The sequence below is a fragment of the Abrus precatorius genome, unplaced genomic scaffold (genome assembly GCF_003935025.1).
Source record: "Abrus precatorius isolate BTA unplaced genomic scaffold, Abrus_2018 Scaffold8, whole genome shotgun sequence".
Taxonomy (NCBI): Eukaryota; Viridiplantae; Streptophyta; class Magnoliopsida; order Fabales; family Fabaceae; genus Abrus; species Abrus precatorius.
The window spans coordinates 27,628,146-27,648,503 of NW_020874428.1; the positions used below are offsets into that span (position 1 = coordinate 27,628,146).

The 20,358-nt window shown below is 32.6% G+C and overlaps 3 protein-coding genes across 5 annotated transcripts; all 3 read left to right on the top strand.

Annotated features, from left to right (window-relative positions):
* Nucleotides 1-1,174: 1,174 nt before the first annotated feature.
* On the top strand, nucleotides 1,175-20,211 carry LOC113847033 (probable serine/threonine-protein kinase WNK11). Of its 3 annotated transcripts, XR_003501753.1 has the most exons (4): nucleotides 1,175-1,211; nucleotides 1,330-1,879; nucleotides 2,387-3,470; nucleotides 20,201-20,211. XR_003501753.1 is itself a non-coding variant. In XM_027475864.1 (3 exons), exons 2-3 carry the CDS (start codon nucleotides 1,358-1,360, stop codon nucleotides 2,774-2,776), a joined length of 912 nt encoding a protein of 303 aa, XP_027331665.1. In that variant the 5' UTR covers nucleotides 1,175-1,211; nucleotides 1,330-1,357; the 3' UTR covers nucleotides 2,777-3,597. The 3 variants fall into 3 exon arrangements, 2 of the variants coding, with proteins under 2 accessions (XP_027331665.1, XP_027331666.1); XM_027475864.1 differs by lacking the exon at nucleotides 20,201-20,211 and having other exon boundaries at nucleotides 2,387-3,597; XM_027475865.1 differs by lacking the exons at nucleotides 1,175-1,211; nucleotides 20,201-20,211 and having other exon boundaries at nucleotides 1,239-1,879; nucleotides 2,387-3,597.
* LOC113847031 (BTB/POZ domain-containing protein At5g48130) lies at nucleotides 6,053-8,822 on the top strand. The gene is made up of 4 exons (XM_027475861.1): nucleotides 6,053-6,344; nucleotides 6,426-6,495; nucleotides 6,571-7,722; nucleotides 8,032-8,822. The coding sequence occupies exons 1-4, from the start codon at nucleotides 6,250-6,252 to the stop codon at nucleotides 8,728-8,730; spliced, it is 2,016 nt and encodes a 671-aa protein (XP_027331662.1). The 5' UTR covers nucleotides 6,053-6,249; the 3' UTR covers nucleotides 8,731-8,822.
* Nucleotides 14,344-19,385, top strand: LOC113847032 (heterogeneous nuclear ribonucleoprotein 1). Its single transcript, XM_027475863.1, has 5 exons — nucleotides 14,344-14,593; nucleotides 14,698-14,821; nucleotides 15,189-15,415; nucleotides 15,738-16,938; nucleotides 18,757-19,385. Exons 3-5 carry the CDS (start codon nucleotides 15,194-15,196, stop codon nucleotides 18,768-18,770), a joined length of 1,437 nt encoding a protein of 478 aa, XP_027331664.1. The 5' UTR covers nucleotides 14,344-14,593; nucleotides 14,698-14,821; nucleotides 15,189-15,193; the 3' UTR covers nucleotides 18,771-19,385.
* Nucleotides 20,212-20,358: the final 147 nt, after the last annotated feature.

The window sequence follows — 20,358 nt, forward strand, 5'->3', positions numbered from 1 at the left end:
TTTTATTGGATTATCTATGAAGCTACTATCTCTGTCTGACCTTTTCCTGTTTGTTTTTGTTCTTGTTGCAAAGTTTCTTCATGTTTCTTTTTGCTTGATGAAATAGGTTCTTTCTGGTTTATATTTATAATTTTATGTGTACAGTCATTAGTCGTGTAACCAAATCCCGCATGAAACTGATGAATCGGTGTAGATGGCCGTTTAATACTTGTTTTTATGGTATGAGTTATTGTCAGATGAAGGTAGGATACAAGACTTCTTGAGCCTGCATGTGATGTACAGATAATTGATCGCTTTTTCAGCTCTTCAACTGGATCTGCTCGACCAATAACGCAAAACCAAACATGCACTAAACAATTAACATAACAAGGGGAAGGGTGCTTTCACAGAGGAGTGAATTACATTGATCAAGTCGATTCATTTGTGCTATTTGTTACTAAACTGATAAGCTCAGTTGCTTGTTTATTGTTATGTGCTTGCGGGTGCGTAGCCTTGCAAAAGTAAAAAAACTGACCACCTCACAAGACTACAATACAATGCCGCCCTATAAAACGAATAAGAATTTCAATGAATCTAAAACTTTCGTATTAAAGCATTTGGGTTTGACTATTGGACGCGTGTCACAAAAGTAATATAGATGTTGAATACATTAAACAAAGAATCTTAGAGCCATATCCTCCCGCGTGTCACGAAGAGTGTGGGAGAATCTACAATGAAAACAACATAATAACATTTAAATCAGTTTCTAAATTCTTCTAGAAAGGAAAAACTCAACGAAGAGTATACTAGTAGTAAAGAGGAGTGTTATTTGCGAGGAGATTGTCTAGAAGTATCATGATTAAGGTGCAGTTGAAGACAATGTCAGAAGATGGAGATAACGGCATAAGTGTAGGTACTGGAACACGGGCTTTGCCTGAAGCTTTACCTTTGAGTGCAATGTTTCCCCATTCTTCTCGTGAACCAAACAAAACAAACAACTTGAGAATCCAAATACAGTGATCCTCATTACACAATGCATATCAAAGTGAAAATTAAAAATAAAGAAAGGAAAAGTAAATGGAAAGAAGATTGTGTTCATAAGAATCTGCCACCTCATCCAACTCAATCTCCTTTCCCTTGGTTATATAATCCCATCTTATGCTGTTCACTTTCCACGCTCTCTATTGACGTTGCATAATCCTAATTCTCCGTTCCCAATTCTCGCTCGTAAGGTAAACTCTGTTGCACGACTCATGCATAATGCACTATATTTTCATTTCCATTTCAATTTGTTTATTGCTTAGTTCATTCAATCGATGATATCGTTTTGAGGAATCACTAATTGTATAGGGGAGAGAGAGAGAGAGAGGGAGTGAAAATGCCTGCTGAGAACTCTAAGTCGAAGTCGAACAATGGTGAATGTGATGGAGAAGTTGAAGCGTTTGTTGAGGTTGATCCAACGGGGAGGTTTGGGCGTTACAACGATCTGCTAGGGTGTGGAGCAGTGAAGAAGGTTTACAGAGGATTCGATCAAGAGGAAGGCATTGAGGTGGCTTGGAATCAGGTTCGGTTGAGGAATTTCAGTGAAGATCCGGTTCTCATTAATCGCCTTCATTCTGAGGTCGAGTTGCTTAGAACCCTATCAAACAAATACATCATTGTTTGTTACAGTGTCTGGAAAGATGACCATCACCACACTATCAATTTCATCACTGAGATCTGCACTTCTGGTAACCTCAGAGATTACCGCAAGAAGCATCCCCATGTCTCCATCAAGGCTTTCAAGAAATGGTCCAAACAACTCCTTCAGGGTTTGGAGTATCTTCACACTCACGACCCCTGCATTATTCACAGGGATCTCAATTGCAGTAACATCTTTGTTAACGGCAACATTGGCCAGGTTCCTTTGATTATTCGATTCTCATCTTATCATGCCAACTCTTGCATTTTCTTTTTCTTCTTTCTTTTTAAGCAATGCACAGCTTTATTTTAAAAGCTCAGAGCTTATCCTTTAAAACTTAACGATGATTTTGGAAAATGTATGAGGGTCTGTTTGGAAGATTTATTACTTATGTAAAACAGTTTATGATTATCGCAAGATAATTTCAGCTTATTTCGATAGGTTTCTTGGTATTTTCTTTTATCAAAATAAACTATTTTTAACTTATTTCAATCAGTTCTATGTTAGATTTATGACATCCTTTAAAAAGTGTTTAAATAAATTGTGTATCAAACGCAGCCTAAAAGTGAAGTGTATTTTTATAATGTGGGTATTTTCAGAATGCTAGTATATAGAAAATATAAAAGGTTATCGATAGATAAAATTAATGATATATGGTATCAGTGTCAATTGAGTCGTTTAAATAACAAAACTCAATTTTTTTTTTTCTACTTGAGGTTTTTGCAGGTGAAAATTGGTGATCTTGGATTGGCAGCAATAGTGGGAAGGAACCATGCGGCGCATTCAATTTTAGGGACGCCGGAGTATATGGCTCCGGAGCTGTATGAGGAAGATTACACTGAGATGGTGGACATATACTCTTTCGGAATGTGTTTGCTTGAAATGGTTACAATGGAAATACCCTACAGTGAATGTGACAGTGTCGCCAAGATATACAAAAAGGTGACAATGGGAATTAGGCCTCAGGCCTTGAGCAAAGTCTCAGATACAGAGGTGAAGGCATTCATTGAGAAGTGCATAGCACAACCAAGGGCTAGACCTTCAGCCACGGATCTCCTCAAGGATCCTTTCTTTTATGAACTCACCAATGATGAAGAATCAACACCCATCAATTGATTGCGTTCCTTCAAACGGAATCAAGGAGTTCATTGTTACTTAGATGACCCCTTTTGTCCAAACTACCTTTTACTTCCTAGTATATGAATGTATCCTGAACTGATTGTTAGTACATGCATTTCTATTCCAGCTTCACCATAAAGGTGATGTACATAACTTCATCGGTGGACTGAACTATAGACAATATTGATCCCTTTGGCGAAAAGTGAAAATGCTAATCCCCTTATAGATTCTCCAGCAGATTCCATCATTTATTTCTCGCATTTTCTGTTCATTGAGATGGTCCCCTCAAAATTGGTTGCAGCTTTGAATCATAAACAGACAAGTATCTAATTAGATGGTTATCTCGCACCTACATTTTTCTGTGTCCACCCAAAGTGCATTATACCACGAGGTAGGGTGTAAAACGTGGACATGCAAATATATATAGCCATTGTTCTTTTTGCATATCGTGGATGCTTAAAATTCTACTTACTTTGACAGCGTCAACCGAATCAAACGTGGCCTATTTATGGCAGGTGACACAACTGTTGCAACAAAATGTGCTGTAAAGCACTGACTGTACAATCTATTTGCTGTCTTAATTGCTATACTGTTTAATTAGTGGGATGGAAGTTGACATGAAAGCAAGGAGAACTGACCAGCATGTTACCGAACTCATTATACTACTGTTTAAGGGAAAACGAGACGATGTGTCAACCTTAGTCCTTAAAAGTTAAATTCTGAATCTTAGTGCTTAGAATTGTAATTAACATTTTTTTCATATTTTTATCCTGGGGCCAAATATTTTAACTGAATGAGCTGGTAATAGTTGGAAAATTTGGAGGGCATATATTTTACGTGAAAATTGAGAAGCATCTTTCATTCTTTTGTCTTTATTTCGTTTCCAAAATCTTCTTGCTTACAACAGCAGACCAGGTCAAGAAGTATGATGTACCCAAATTAAACCGATCCAACGTCTCCGTTAAATGGGTTTGGATCTCGCTTCAGCTGTGGCATTAACTTGAATCTCAACAGGCATCTATGACTGAAGCAACGTCTAGACGACACTAACTAGCTTAAGAAAAAGAAGAAAAGGAGCAAACACTAAGGCCCAACAAAAAACAATGAGCTCCTACATTAATTTTTTATATTTTGAATTTGGATCTGGAATTTTCATTTTCCAATGGAATAACTGAACAAGATAAGAATGTAATACATTTTTACCAATTTCCACAAAATTATTCCCAGCAAGTTCTTTTTTTTCCTAAAGTTGAAGTTCATTCCATAAAAATACTAGTTAACAGAATTCCATGGTTTTGACAAAAAAGGAACAAGGAAGCACAAATCTGCTACAAAGATTTGGCAAGCATCATATCCCTATTTGTTGGTAGATAAATGAAGAGTCAATGCCACCCAAATGATTCTCTCTCCTCTCTTTGGGAGAGATGGTATTAGGAATTCCACTTGAGCATATGCATGAACAGCTTTTATAAATCATTACTTGATTTCTAAGAATAGAAAACTACAATGCAGCATCAAGTTCCTGTGGGATTAGCTAACCAACCAACCTTTTGATGTGTGACTTAATTATAAAATATAAGCCACTGGGGTATTAAAAACAACGTATGAATCACACATGCAAATATACGAGTTTCCAATGGAAGGTTATGTATCGCAAAATCCGGAAACGTACTAATTAACTACTAATAAAATGATAAAAAAATATTGGTTAATTTCGTGTTTCATTAATAAAGCATGTAAGAGATAGTTAGGTATCTTAGCTATATTTATTATGGTTTATTATTTTTTGTGAGTATAAATTTTTTTTTATCAATAGAGGTAAATTTTACTCTGATAATATCTATATCTCAAAGAGATTAATTTTAAATTATTGGTTAAAAGATACGTTTGACATGCACACTAAAAAATATATATCAATTCTAATTATTTATGCAAATGATTAAATCGAAAATTAAAGTAAATTAAATCAGACTAAATCAAGCAAATGAAATTTGATTAACAAAACTAGTAACGCGACAATTTAGTGGAGAAAAACCAATCAATCAATATTAATTAGGAGTAGGCTTCTTCTTCTTCTTTTATTCTTAGGAATAGGGTTTTATTACTTGACTAATTATAACTTTCTTTAATTAATCCTAGTTAAGGTTAATGTTGCTTTGTATGATAAATTATTATAAGGTAGTTCAAATCCTTCTCTTGAGTACAAGAGTATCTACAATAGAAACAATATCAACTTTTGTGCATACTAAATTAATGCTTCAACGATGAAGTTGAAATTATAATGTAAATTTTTAATTTTAATTATGATAGAATTGCAATTGATGTAGACTTATGATTTATTTTAAAGTTATACAAAGAAATAGGTATACAATTAGAAATGTAAATTAAATTTTAATTTAGTGACAACGATGATAATACTAAAAATCTATTAAAAAAAGGTAAATTTTGTATTTATTTTAACTAAATGATTTAATATTCTATTTTTAACCTAATTATGTACACATATATAACTACTAAATAATGTATGAAATAAAATGCAACCAAAATGATCTTAAATAAAACCCAAAAAATATGGAGTGTTGCAAGTTATGAGGTACTTTTCAAAGTGTGGGAGAAAGTAAATATTGGGATGGAGGGTGTGTGGTTGAAAGCAAGCAAAACCCAATAACCAAAGCACCCCAATTTTGAGTAGCCGTGCCGTCTTGGGCGTTAGCATACGCCACCAAAAGCAACCACAAAACTTCACATGCACTTCATCTCCCACCCTTTACAATATTTTAATCCCATCATTTCCTGCGCTATTTTTTTCATATCCCTCATTTTTTTTCCCAATACACCCAAATTTTCTTTATGAAAATCTAAACCAAATTCAATTTAACTTGTGTAAACTGTTTGGTCCCATCGCTTTCCAAATGCCTCATCAACCATCAATTAAGGCCTCAAACGTTGACAAATACAATGTTTGATAAGTTGAATATATACATTATTGCAAGTTTAAAAAGCTTATATTATCATAAATTTAGGAGTATGATTTTACGGGCTTAGATACACAAACTTGAAGTGCAAGATTAATATGTTAGGATGCATGAAAAGTCACCCTATTCTATTGGCCGAGGTGGCCAAGTTGTAGCTCCAGGATTCAAGTTCCCAACATTCGAGAACGTTTTTGAAGCCTTAAAATTTGGACTTGGAGTTTCACTCGTGTGCATGTTGACTTTGACTACACCAAGGTGAATACTATTAGTGGAAGAGCCTTCAAGAATTGTTGGCGACAAACTCATCAAATTCCACCTCTTTTCTCACTTCCATTACAACCCTGCTGCTACTCTTTAAGTGCCTTAAGAAATCAGGATTCAGATTCACAAGTTGGGGTCTAAAATAGTAATATCAACCTCCATTTGTTTGTGAAGCCACACTCACAATTAGAATAAGTAGTATCCATTGTGAAGTAGCACTTTGAAGTTCTGTTCATGGAGGTTGTGAGTCCAAAAGAGTATTCTATTTCTTCAAGTCCTTTCTCTTCACCTAACATTGGAGCCTTGCTCAAGATTAAGGTCATCACATGGTAAGATTAAGATATATTACATGTTAGATGTCTACAATAATTTATCTCTCAGTTCTTATGAATTTTGAATTTTTGTCACAGGAGCCAAGAGACAGGTTTACCTGTTTCTGTCCGTGTTAGAGTTAAGGACAAGATGTTTAATTTGCACAAAGTAAGTTGAATAAGAATGAAATTCAAGAATGTTAATAACTCCCTTAATTATTTATTTACCTATTACGTTGTGCAGTTTCCTTTGGCTTCAAAGAGTGGGTACTTCAAGAAGAGGTTAAATGATGCATCTGAGGTTGAGTTGCCAGAAACTTTCCCTGGAGGACCAGAAACCTTTGAGATGATTGCCTTGTTTGTTTATGGATCCTCCACATTGATTGACCCTTTTAATGTTGTGGCCCTGCGGTGTGCAGCAGAGTTTCTTGAAATGACTGAAGACTATTGTTCAGGCAATCTTTGTGAACGGTTTGATCTTTATTTGAATCAAGTGGTATTGCAAAGTTGGGATGACACACTTATTGCACTTCAAAGGTGCCAGATGCTGCTTCCTTGGTCTGAAGATTTGCTTATAGTGAGTCGTTGCATTGAGTCTCTTGCCTTCATGGCATGCATGGAGGTTCTTGATCCAGAAAGAAGGAGAGACACCCCAGTTGTTACATTGGAAGAGTTAGCTTCTCAAGCTTGGAGCTGTGAAATAATGAAGGATGTTGTGAGTCAAGACCTGTGGATGAAGGATCTGATTGCTCTACCGTTTGGTTTTTTCAAAAGGGTTATTGGATCCTTAAGAAAACAAGGAATGAAGGAAAAGTACGTGAGTCCAATCATTGTTTTCTATGCAAACAAATGGTTACTTTCTAAAAAGACACGCCAATTTTGGGAGAGCTCTTGTGAGAAGATTGAGGAAGGTGGCATGAATGGCAAAGCTTCAGTAATTCTACAAGGCATTATTGATCTTCTTCCAATGGGTGATAAGGCTAGGAAAGTGATTCCTGTTGGGTTTTATTTTGCCTTGCTTTCAAGATTTCTTGAGTTAGGTTTGAGAAGTGATAGTAAGGCAAAGTTGCAAGACCAGATTACATCACTATTGCACTTTGCCCAAGTGGAGGATTTTCTTCTTCCAGAAAGTGGGGCAAAGTCAATGTCCATTAGCATCGAGTTGACAACTATGGAAAGCATAATTTCAGCATATGTAGCATCTCACTCACATGTAAATCATACCCCAGAAGCTAGTAATTACAGGGTTGCGGAATTGTGGGATGCCTATCTATTCAACGTAGCTTCAGATCCAGACATGGGACCTAAGAAATTCATGGAACTCATTGAAAGGGTGCCGCCATCTTATAGACAAAATCATTACCCACTTTACAAAGCAATCAACGTCTTTCTCAAGGTAAGCATTCAGCATGCCTCCAAAGCTTGTTAAAAATGTTGGATTGTGTTAAACTTCATTAGTTAGTTCATTCCACATGCGTCATGCCAATAATGTCATCTGTTTACTTGAATGTTATAATGAATTTTCATGGCTCTACCATGTGGTATAATTGAAAAAATTGTCTAAATGAATTGAAACCAATAGATTAACTAGAATGATATGATAAATCACGATACTTTAAAAAGAGAAATAATGTGTAAATAGTAGTTTCAATTAACAAAGACCAATACAACTTCAGCCTTAACATATTTTGTTTTCTTAATGTAGACACATCCGGGAATATCCCAAGATGATAAGGGAGAGGTTTGCAAGTTTCTAGATTGCCAAAGGTTATCACAAGAGGCGTGCATTGAGGCTGTTCAAAATGAACTAATGCCACTACGTCTAATTGTCCAAGCACTTTTTGTTCAACAACTCAATACACACAAAGCCTTCAAAGAATGCTCAGATTCATTCAGATATGCACATTGTGGAGACTTGTCAGGAAGCCTATCAAGCTCTAGGTGTCCATATTCTGCAAGTCAGAATCTAGGAGGGAGCCCATACACTGATGGACCTGAGCTAGGTAGCAGGCCCTTGAGATTCCTACTGCAGAAAGACACTATGATGCAGAATTTCAAGTTTTCAACTACAGAATATGAGTCCACAAGCTTCAGAATTCAAAACCTTGAACAAGAACTCATGTCCTTGAAAAGAAGCCTTCAACTGCACAACATAGTAACAAAAGCGGAACCAAATTTGATCAAAACACAAAAGACAAAGCCATGTGGCTTAGAAACTCGATCACTGAGCAAAAGGAGGAACCCAATTGGCCAGGCAACTAGTTGCATCAGTTCTGTGAATTTTGCTTCACAAAGAAGGTATGCCAGCAGGCTATTGAAGGCCTTTCGTCGCATAACTTTGTTTGGAAGTAGGAAACTAAAGAGAAAACCGGGAACTCCTAGTCAATTGTCCAAGTCAATGTAGCATAAGAACCTTAACAGATGTATGAATATGAATACATAAAGAACAATGAAGAGTTGGAGACTCAATTCTCCTTTTCCTTTTATCAAATTTCGTTGAAAATAATAAATAAAAAGGATAAGAGGGAGAGACAGATAAATAAAGAAAAAGAACTGAACAGTGAAAAAACTACCAAGCATTTGATAGGCTAATATACTTTCTTAACATTCATAACATGTGTCCATCAAAATTATGCAAAGGATAAGGTTGAAGTAAAGAACACTGACACTCTTTGTTTAACTTGACATAATAATGGACCATGAAGAAACTACACTATACTATACATAAGGATAAACATGATATCTTGGCCATGTGAGATTTCATGACACTCCTTGAAGTTTCCATGACATCTTGGACAATGACATAGTGATGGCGGCAGACATGTATGAAGACATCAACCCACCAAACAGTTATGTCAGTGTCTTTTTGTCTTCCTCAAAGTAACGAAAGCATATTTGCCACATAATTCACAAAAGGTAGTCAACTTAGTTACAGTATCAACAAGTAGTGTGATGTGAATTGTGAAGCACTGAGCCAAAGCTTCTCCGGAATGGTTTAATCATCCACCAGGAGGAAGGCTAGCTGTAAGATGAGCGTTTGAGAGAAACAAATAACCAAAAGTCACAGTTATTTATCAGCATAGTCAATAAACAAAGCTAAACTTGCATAGCTGAATGCTTCATTGAACAGTGCCTCAAAGTGATTTCGTATCCTGCCCTGCAACCCTGAATATATTTTGCCATCATTTAGCAGAAATCATCAGAGTACCAACTGACTAAATCTTCATCATTTATACAGAGTTGCATGATGAATATTAATTTCTCTCATTTCTCACTAAATATATTTCCTGTATAAGACATCTAGTGAGAACATAAATGACAAGAGTTAGTCTTGGTGATACAATTACATAATCAAACTTGTTCGATAAGTTTTAATCATAATCACATATTTGAATTATTGGTGTTTTTAGAGCATTCTTAAAGACTACAATAAATAGTAAATCTTTATTAAAAATAAAAATTATTGCATAATTTAATAAATTAATAATATTAAATACTATATTTTTAATAAAAATCATTATTTATTATTACTATTATTTACTTTTAGTCACTTATCTTTCCCCTGAAATGCTTCTATTCATCCATTGAACCGGCCAGTCTGTCTCAAATTTATTGACTATGGTATCAATCACATAATACGCCAAACAGTGGTAGTTAGAAGACAACGGGAAAACATTAGAGTAATAAAACCATAAATATCACTTCCACTTAAAACGGTGCATTACTGCATTATAAGCAAAAATTTTAAGACACCAAACTTCATTCATATTGTACTTTCACTAAGTTGCATACATGGCCCAACCATTTTATTAATCACTTTTTGAGCAATAAAAATTATAAATATTTCACTTAAGTTGCACCACCTTACCCTTAATTATAGTCAATACTCAATGCTAACTCTCTTACATATGAGCCAATGGTAAGGGCAATCAATGTTGGACTTGCTACAACTTTTAAGGAATTATTCCTTTCTACTATTCCCACCTTGCAAACTTCATCATTGAACAAAAAATGCAGGCATCAAACAACTAAAAGTTACATTCTACGTTTTTTTTATAATGCTGAGTTCTTTTATATGCTTTCTAACTTTAAGGTAATGCCCATTTCTTTTGTTTCTGAGATATTCTTATATTCTGTGTTCTAGACAGATTCTTTATGATTTAGAAGTTAGGTCCTCCATACATATACGATAATCTCAATTGACGGTCACCGTTTATTTTATCACTGCACCCTATCATCTTTTGAATCGATGGACGAAATAAAATTCCTTGTGATACATGACTTTTTAGCCAATATGAAATAAATATCAACCTTTCACTCTACAAAAAAAAAATATCATCTTTTCATACTATAAGAAAGTCAACAACACAATTGCAATGGAACGTTCATACGGGTCTTTTTTTTATGTATCATTGTCACGTTTTATTCTGATTGACAAAAGTTTTGGCCATGCCCAGCAAGAAAATTTAATGCACATCTTGTTTCCTTGCTGGATTTTATCATCGCCACATTTCTTCACAAGATAGCAAAAGACAAAAGGAGGGCATAACATATTATAAATCACACTGATATTTACAATGGGAGAAAAAAAACACCCTTTAGTTTTCTTTATGAAAGAATCATTTTCATTTTTTGTTTTTTTGTGCTATAGAAAAGAGAAACTTTATATGGGTTAATTTTCTGTATTCTAGAGAAAAAAAAACTTATAAATGTGTTCATTTACGTTTGACTTGGTGGTTAAAAAAAGAAAAAAAGGTTAATGGGTATTGAAAGATGAAAAAGGATAAGGTGGAAGCTGAGAAATGGTTTGAACATGTGACAAGGGATGATGTTCCTCCCACCCATTTGTCTATTCAATAATCATGTTTACCACCGCCATATCAATATCTACTATTTCTCTTCCATCTTTACACTATCATCCTTCTCATCTACCTTCTTTCATTTTAATTACACTGCCAACAAAATAATTATACACTTTTGGGTCTTTTTATATTATTCTCAACATCTCAAACTACACTATTTATTCCATCACCTCATTTTTCTAGTCTTTTCCAACATGTTGAGCTTGGTGTCCATGTAATTCGGATAAGACTCTTCTCATGTCAACATTTTCAAGTGAGTAATGGTGTGTTTACATTAATTTAATTTCAATGTTTTCATCTTAACTTATTTCATTTTGAAAATTGATCCATCTATAATTTTTCAATTTGAAGACATCTTTATATTAAGGAAGTTTTTTTCTTTTCATATGATTGATACACACATTTATGCGTTTGATAATTTGATTTGTCATTAAATAAACGACCGAACAACATAAATAACTTATTTCATAAATTGATACCTATTGATATATCTTTGAACAAGTAAAGATTTTGCATGTTAATTTTAAAAAACTAATAAGTATATTGAATGTTGTGTGAGTTAATAAATATATGTGGAATACTAAAAATATAAATTTTAAAAATACTTAGACATTTATTTTACTGATAATGAAAATTTTAAATTTAAAATATATGTTAAAATATTAACAACTTCATATTTTATTATATACGTATAGTTATTTTTTAAATAATTTCAACCATTGGTTTGTAGGGTGTTTAAGGGTATATATGGAGTTAAGTTTTATTTAGTTCTTAAATTCAAAGAGATACATAATATTTCTAAAAATAAATAAAAATTATAATACACTAAATTTATATTAATTTATTATTATTTTTATTTAAATTTTTAAAATTATAAAATTAAAGAACATTAATTAAAAAATTGTCTTCTTTTCCTTTATTTTCAGATAAAGAAAAAAAATGAAAATTAAAAATACTGATTGCTTTATTTTAGGTTGAGATATAAGGAGGGTTTATGGAGTATCTTGAGAAGACAAAAATCATGGTAGACTCAACTTTTGACTTAAGTACAAGAAAGTCTCTTGAAGTATTTGTAAGCAAAAATTAAATAAAAATGAAAATTTTTTAAGTTTGTTATTTAAAAGATGAATATATGTCATGCGTTATAAATTATAACTGAAGAATGATAAATTGATCGCACACGTTTCATTTCTTTGTATCTTTTATTAAAATTATTATTTTGTTGTATTCATTTTATTTTTATTTTATCTGTTTTTGTTACTCCAAAAAATAATTCACCAACCCCAATACGTTTTAAAAGTCTCATTTTATCCTTTCACTCACAAATATTAATTAAACAGTTAAATTTAATTTTAAAAATATTATAAATAAAGCAATTAACTTAATTAAAATGTAAAGCAATAAAATAATTATTTATAACCCTAACTAACAATGAATAATGTATGTAAAACAACTAATTTTTAATAGTACTATTTACTTTTATTTTTATTTTAATATATCAATTATATAAGCAAGTAGAAACGTAACGATAGTAGAGTATTTATACTTATTCTAATTTCTATAAGGGTTTATAGGTAAATACTCACCCAAACTTTAACCCATTAGCAAATAAAACCTCGTTTTCGTACAAATGATTTTTAGATTATCCGTTAAATTTGAACTCAATTATCCGTTAAATATTAACATGTTATTTTAAATATCATAAATCGTTCTAAATTTATCATTTTGATAAAATAACTCCACTGCGTGTAAGTTTCAGTTAGTGTATTTTAATTTTTCAATAATTTAAAATTATTATATGTATTTTAAAAATTTAATATATTTTTTTTATCGATAGAATGAATTAAAATGAATATATTTTCTATTTTGTAAAATATAATAAAAATAACATCTTAAAATTTAATAATTATGCGCTGATTTTATAAATTAAATATTTGTAAATATGTATTTTTATAATGAATATTTATTTATTTTAATATATATTTACAATCAAGTTTCTTTAGAGGTAATTCTTGATAATAGTTATTTTTTTTATAAATAATATATTTGATCAATTTAACTGTTAAATTAAATTTATAGAAATTTATACAAATAAAAAAATTAAATATTCATGACATAAATTTTTTAAATTTTATATATTTTCAAAAATTAAATAAATATTAATCATAAAAATTATATATAGAAATTTTTAATTATTTAAAATTTAATATTCACAAATATATTTTATTATTTAACAATTTGAATGACAAAATATAATATTAAAAATTTATTAAACAAAATATATTTTTTTTAATTACTGTTAGAGTAACTTGATAATCGCCTGTACATATTATATATACACACCTACCTATATTAGTATGTACTTTTTATCGTAATGTTTATACACATTTGTATTTATTAATTTTATATCATTTAATAAAAAATTAATTTATATTGTCATGCTATGGTAAAATTTTTATGACTTGAATAATTTTCTTTAGTTTTTTAACGAATTCTGTTTTATCTTAATTTGTAATGAGGATCTTTTAAAATTATTTTAAATGTTTGATATTTAATAATAATAATAATTTAATAATACATAATCATTATAATTATATATATTTATTATTAATAATATTTTATTAAATAATTTAAAGTTAATATTTTGTATCATCATTAAAACCTTTCTAAAAAAACTACTATTTGAATCTAGTAAAATTAGGAATTTACTTAGAAAGTAAAATGAGAAATGAAAATTATTAATTAAAAAAGTTAATTTTTAAGATTGTGATTCATAAGTACATGTATTTGTATGATAAATTATATAATAATTTACATAATCGCCGTTAACTTTTACGATCAATAGTTACAGTGATTTACTTTTTAAAATCAAACTTCTCAGATGAAATGTAATTAAATAACTTTAAAAAAAGATCCGACAAAAAAACAATGTTCTCGTAAATTATTTGGACATATTTTATCGGAAATAAAAATATAATTTTATTTTAAAAGTAGCAGGAAAAAATTCTTAGATTTCTATATTTATTCTTCACTAATTTGAAAGAAAAGTGGAAAAATAATTAATAATAGGGAAAGAAAAAGAAAGAAAAAAAATTGCATCGTCTTCCATTTGCAGAGGGCCCTATATAATGCTCATACCACATCTCGCAGCTTCTCTCTCCGCTTTCTCCTTATAAACTTTCGATGTGTTTCTCTCTTTCTCTCTTCAAAGTTTTGTTTTGTATATAAAATTTTGCAATCGGTTTGGTAACTGAATTTGCATTTGGTAATATAATTAACAATTGAAAAAAAAAAGAAAAAAAAGGGTGGGGAGGCATAGCCAGATAATGAACCTGCCCTCTGTTCTTAATCTCATTGTGCCTCCCCTCAGATCTTAAGATTTGCCATCTGGGTCGTCTTCAATCGGTGGGTTTCGACGGAATCTCGATTGAAGTTTTGATCTTTGTTCAATTGGGTCTGCCTTTGGATCTTCGATTGTTGAAAACTTTTGTTTTGTTTTTTTTTTCCAGGAGTGCTTACTTCTTCCTTGATTCACTGCTTGATGTTGATGAAGGATCCGATGTTTCCTAACTGAATCCGACAATATCTATTTTTGCATCGTTAATACAGTCTCTGAGTTTGTCATAATTTAAGGTATTGCTTGTAATGTTTTCCTCTCACACTTGGGACTATTTGTATTTGAACAATTTGATAAATGATAATGCTATCAAGTTTTGATTTTATCCTACCCAGATTTAATCGCATTTTATCCCAGACTGGGATATTTGTTTTTATCTTGTTTTATGTTTTTTTATAAAAAAAAGTTAGAAGGAAAAAATTATGCTATAGCTTATAGTTATATTTAAAGGATTGGATTGGATCCGTCAGGAAAATCCCTTTTCTTTTACCCTATGGTTAGGTGGCTTGAGAAACTTGGCTTTGTCCATTTCTAATGATGCTGATGCCACTTGCATTTGTAAGTTTTTGTGCTTAATGGATGGAGTGTGTCTTTTGCTTGTAGATAAAATGCAATCAGATAATGGCAAGTTATTTATCGGTGGAATATCATGGGACACAAATGAAGAGCGACTCAGGGAGTATTTCACTACGTATGGGGAGGTTGTGGAAGCAGTGATAATGAAGGATCGGACAACTGGTAGAGCTCGTGGATTTGGTTTTGTTGTTTTCTCAGACCCAGCTGTTGCAGAAATAGTCATAAAAGAGAAACACAACATTGATGGAAGGATGGTAATTCTTCTATGTCCCTCCTTTTAAGTCTAAGACTTGCAATTTTAAATTAAGGTTCTCCTTTTGAATTGCACAACATTGGAATACTTGATTCCGAGATAGCAGTTTAACATTGAAATGTACTTCGATTTGCAAAATTTGTTATGTTATCAATCCCAATCTTGTCTTAGCTTTTAAAATGTACATGGAGTAACTAAAATTTTCCACATTTACCATTATTATTTTCTTTTCTAGGCATCTGTTTTAAGGATTGATAGATCTTTAAATCCTTTTTTTCCCTTGATTTTCAGTCAACACTCAATACTGTTTCATCTATGACTAGGTCGAGGCAAAGAAAGCTGTTCCTAGGGATGATCAGAACATACTGAATAGAAGCAGTGGCAGCATCCATGGTTCTCCTGGCCCAGGTCGCACTAGAAAGATATTTGTTGGAGGTTTAGCTTCAACAGTGACAGAGAATGATTTCAAGAAGTACTTTGAGCAGTTTGGGATTATAACAGATGTTGTAGTTATGTATGATCACAACACTCAGAGGCCAAGAGGATTTGGATTTATCACTTACGATTCTGAGGAGGCAGTTGACAAGGTCTTACTTAAAACATTTCATGAATTGAATGGTAAAATGGTTGAGGTCAAGCGGGCAGTTCCTAAGGAGTTATCGCCCGGACCAAGCCGTACCCCACTTGGTGGATATAACTATGGTCTTACTAGAGTCAATAGTTTCTTAAATGGCTTCACTCAGGGGTATACTCCTAGTACTGTTGGAGGCTACGGACTTCGAGCAGATGGTAGATTCAGTCCAGTTGCTGGTGGGCGAAGTGGATTTGCTCCATTTGGATCTGGTTATGGGATGAGTATGAATTTTGAGCCTAGTTTGAATGCTGCATTTGGAGGGAATGCAAATTTCAATAACAATCTTAGTTGTGGTCGGGGAGTGAATCCTTATTTTATTGGCAGCTCCAATAGGTTTGGCAGTCCTGTTGGATATGACAGTGGCAATGGAGGAAACAATTCTTTCTTCAGTTCTGTGACTCGAAATTTGTGGGGTAATGGCGGCCTTAACTATGGAACGAATTCTACAAATTCCAATGCATTCATTGGATCAGGGAGTGGGAGTGTTGGAGGAAACACATTTGGCAATACTGGAGTCAACTGGGGTTCTTCAGCAATTTCTGGGCATGGTGGAGGGAACAATATCTCTCAAAGTAGTGGCAACCTTGGATATGGAAGTGGTGACAACAGTTATGGTTTGGGGACTGGAGGGTATGGAAGAAGCACTGGTACCACTTTTGCACCAACATCTTCATACTCTGCATCAAATGGTGGTGTTGATGGGGCTTTTGCTGATTTTTACAATAATAGTTCAGTTTATGGGGACCCCACTTGGCGATCTTCAAATTCTGAGAGGGATGTATCTGGTCCCTTTGGTTATGGACTTGGTGGTGCAGCTTCAGATGTTTCTGCCAAGAGTTCTCCAGGTTATGTTGGTGGTTATACTGTTAATAAGAGGCAGCCAAATAGAGGTAAGGGCCACCATACTCATTTATCCCAATTTTTCAGTCTGTCTCCTCAGTTTCCCCCTTACAATATTTGTTTGGACTTTTGTGCAATGATCTAGATGAATGCCTTTTCTAGTTGCTTGGCATTTTGACTAATTTCAGAACCATGTTTAATTGATCTCTAGCTAATGTTGTCTTCTCATTTACTTATATTTATATAGTTTGGTGAAGTTGTGCATGCATAATTTTAAGCAGCTTGTTTCTCAGAGCAGTTACAATGACATCCAATCTTGTCCTTTATTCTATTGCTCTGCAGTTATTGTTGAAGGGTGGTAACATTGACTAATTAATATCTATTATCTTTGTCTGAGTTCCTTATACTTTTGCTCCATTTGATGTATTCCCAAGTCCATTCCTTTAATTAAATTATCTGTGTGCCGTATTTTGTTGTATAAGTAAGATATATCATTCAGATGTCAGAATTGTAACTACATAACTGAGAGTGGTGCTCCTCACATTTAAATGTTTTTTGTTTCTAATCTTGCATGAAATATGCTTGTAGGATTTGAAAATTGAGAGGTCAGATGGGTATTGGCGAGAAAACATCAAATTGAAAGATGGCTATTACTGAGTACTGATACAAATAAAAACAGCCTTCATAGAAATAGAAATCATGTATATGGTTTTCATTATTCCAACCTGTCTTTTAGCATGGCTTGTGTCAGTAGGGTTAGATTATAGATGGAATTTCTACCGTACCTGATTGTAGAATAAAAAAAAGTCCAGGATTCGAGGGATGGGAAAAGTAAACAAGGTGGGCAGTCTTAATTTAGAAATAAGATTAAGGAGGGGTATGTGCTTTCACAAATTATGAAATTGCTATTAGTGATCGAGATATTCACTGGTACAAATAGAGTTTGAATAACCTTAAACATACATTTGTGCTGTGCACATGCATAAGTATTATAATATATTTAAATTCTCAAACTAAAGTATTACTTTATTCATGAATAGAAGTTGTGGCTAAGCTGTATAACTTAATTCAAGCGAGGGTTGTAATGGGCAATGGCGATGATTATAAGGAATTGGGTCTAATTGCATCTTTTCTCTTAATATAAAAGTTAGAAGGGTTGTGAATGGACTTGTGGATTCGAAATCCACATGGTTGCTGGTTGTATTTGTGTGAATTACCATATGGGGAAAAAAATATAAGAAAAGAGCGGTTAGTTTGTAGACATGTTTACTATAATTCCATTTAAGTGTTGTAAATTTTCATTTTCCATTACTCACACACACACATTCTAGGCTCTTTTCAACAGCATTGCCTTCATTTTTCACAGATGTAAACCTCAGACTAGAACTAGTTCCTTAATGTTCTTTAACTTCTTTTCCTTCAGAGTTGTGATCGGTTTTTTAAATTTTTTGCTGAATGTGTTTAATATCTGACTTGGAAACTAGAGTATGCAATCATGAATGTAAAATCTTACTATGAGAGTTGAATGCTTTGTTGTCTGCTATTCTCCCGTTGGTCTACTTTACCAATCCACCTAGAGAGGGTATTATAAGAAGTTTTACCCTCCTGATGTTTATTTTTAGTCAAGAGGGCTGCAAATTACTCAAGTTCTTTTAACAGAGCAGAATCTGGTGTACATTATTATTATTTTTCTTTATGATTGTGTTATTCTTGCTGGTGCACATTCCATTATAGTGCTCCATATTTTGTATCAACGTATAACTTGGGTGGATATTATGCTTTATGCATTTACTTATGATATGTCCTTTCAATTTTTGAATTTTAGTTCCTTGTATGCCTACACTGACTGATAAATATCTTTGCTTCAGGAATTGCTACATAGGAAGATCATTTTGATGACACGAACTTGTAGGTGAAGATAATCCAGTGAAGCAGGTGAATTGTGAATTTTGCACACCACTGTTGTTACTGTATTTCGGTTTAAGTCGTAAGATGTTTGGTTATCTAGAGCTAACTGGAGTGCCTGTTTTGAGGATTCAGATATAGAGATAGAAGTTACAATGGAATGTTAAGGCTTGAGTTTTTTGGGTTACTGTTTAGGTTTTGGGATTTGAGTGAGATGTAAAATCTGATTGCGGGATATAGCGGAAGTGTATCATGCATCACTTGTGAGGCAGCAATATAAAAAGATGGACAGCATTTCTTTTTTCCTTTTTTTGGGGGGTTAGATTTTTGCCTGTAATGTCTTGCAAAGTTGTGGGTTATTCTCAGGAATTGTTTGTTTCTTCATCAATCATTTTGGTTTGCTTTTAGCAGATTGTATCTGAGGTTTTTGTTTATTACTAGTGTGAAACATTGAAGGGATACCCGTCTAGGGTCCCATGAATAAGTTACCGATATGTTCTGATTCTTTTTTCTAAAGGGGAATATCTTAATGCTACAAATTCAAACTTCATGTGTGACAAATGGATTTATTTTTCCCCATTTTCCTATTTTCCAAATTATATGGATTATTTAGTACTTCATTATACTTGCTTTTAAACATTTTGTTAGTGTAGTTGAGTTTTACCCATTCCCATTTTTTACACAGCTATATCGTTTGAAAGATTTGTACAACTTGTAAGCGTCATTAATAAAGCAATGCACCAGTAAAACAACGGTTTTTCTAATGTGTTTAAGGACACAAGTTAAGAAATAAAGAAATAACAAGTTTTTGATAAAATTTATAGTATCTGATGTTATTAATCTATTGAATCTTGTGATATCTTGTTATTTTGAATAAAAAATTAGTACGCATAGGTTTTTAGTGTGTACTTTTAAATAAATATTAGAAAAATTGATAAAATAATGTCAGAAAATGAATTTTAGTAATATGAGACAGTATATTGTTTAGGTGGGTATTTGATGTAGACATGACGGTGGTTCATTATATGCTACTGTGAAAAACTTTGGTGTTAACTTCGAAGTTAGACAACAACGGTTGGTTGGTTATGTTGGTAGTATCTTAGTTTTTGTCAGCAGTTTGGTAGTGTTAGTCATCTAATCATGGATAGTTAGCTACTCAAGGGTCTCTAATTATCATCATGATAACCTGTTTTTTTATATAATCTTCATGATCTTAAATATTTTCATAGTAAGTCATACGATTTAGATGTTGTAGCTGTACCTGTTTGCATAACTGAAATCTTCACTGCAACTATTTAACTTTTGGTCCTAGCAATGGATTCTTTCTCATTTTACTAAAATTTTAACGAATTGAAAACAAATGATTTTTATCAGCTAACGTGTGTGATGGCTTATTTTATGTTACAGTTTTAGGATTTGTTTGACTCATCAATTCTTAGAAATCTTCTTGTTTTTCATTCAAAATACTTGAAAGTTAGACATTTGTTATTTTAAAAATACGCTTTTGCTTGTCTTTCTGTGTGTTTTTTCACATTTCAACTATCTTAGAGTACACACTGACATAG

What these genes read in the sequence shown, in the direction of transcription:
- LOC113847032 (XM_027475863.1), top strand. Translation starts at nt 15,194, where the DNA reads ATGCAATCAGATAATGGCAAGTTATTTATCGGTGGAATATCATGGGAC. An exon ending in ACAACATTGATGGAAGGATG is followed by an intron (nt 15,416 to 15,737) that starts GTAATTCTTCTA and finishes ATCTATGACTAG; the next exon opens with GTCGAGGCAAAGAAAGCTGT.
- LOC113847031 (XM_027475861.1), top strand. Translation starts at nt 6,250, where the DNA reads ATGGAGGTTGTGAGTCCAAAAGAGTATTCTATTTCTTCAAGTCCTTTC. An exon ending in AAGATTAAGGTCATCACATG is followed by an intron (nt 6,345 to 6,425) that starts GTAAGATTAAGA and finishes TTTTTGTCACAG; the next exon opens with GAGCCAAGAGACAGGTTTAC. An exon ending in CAATCAACGTCTTTCTCAAG is followed by an intron (nt 7,723 to 8,031) that starts GTAAGCATTCAG and finishes TTCTTAATGTAG; the next exon opens with ACACATCCGGGAATATCCCA.
- LOC113847033 (XM_027475864.1), top strand. Translation starts at nt 1,358, where the DNA reads ATGCCTGCTGAGAACTCTAAGTCGAAGTCGAACAATGGTGAATGTGAT. An exon ending in TTAACGGCAACATTGGCCAG is followed by an intron (nt 1,880 to 2,386) that starts GTTCCTTTGATT and finishes AGGTTTTTGCAG; the next exon opens with GTGAAAATTGGTGATCTTGG.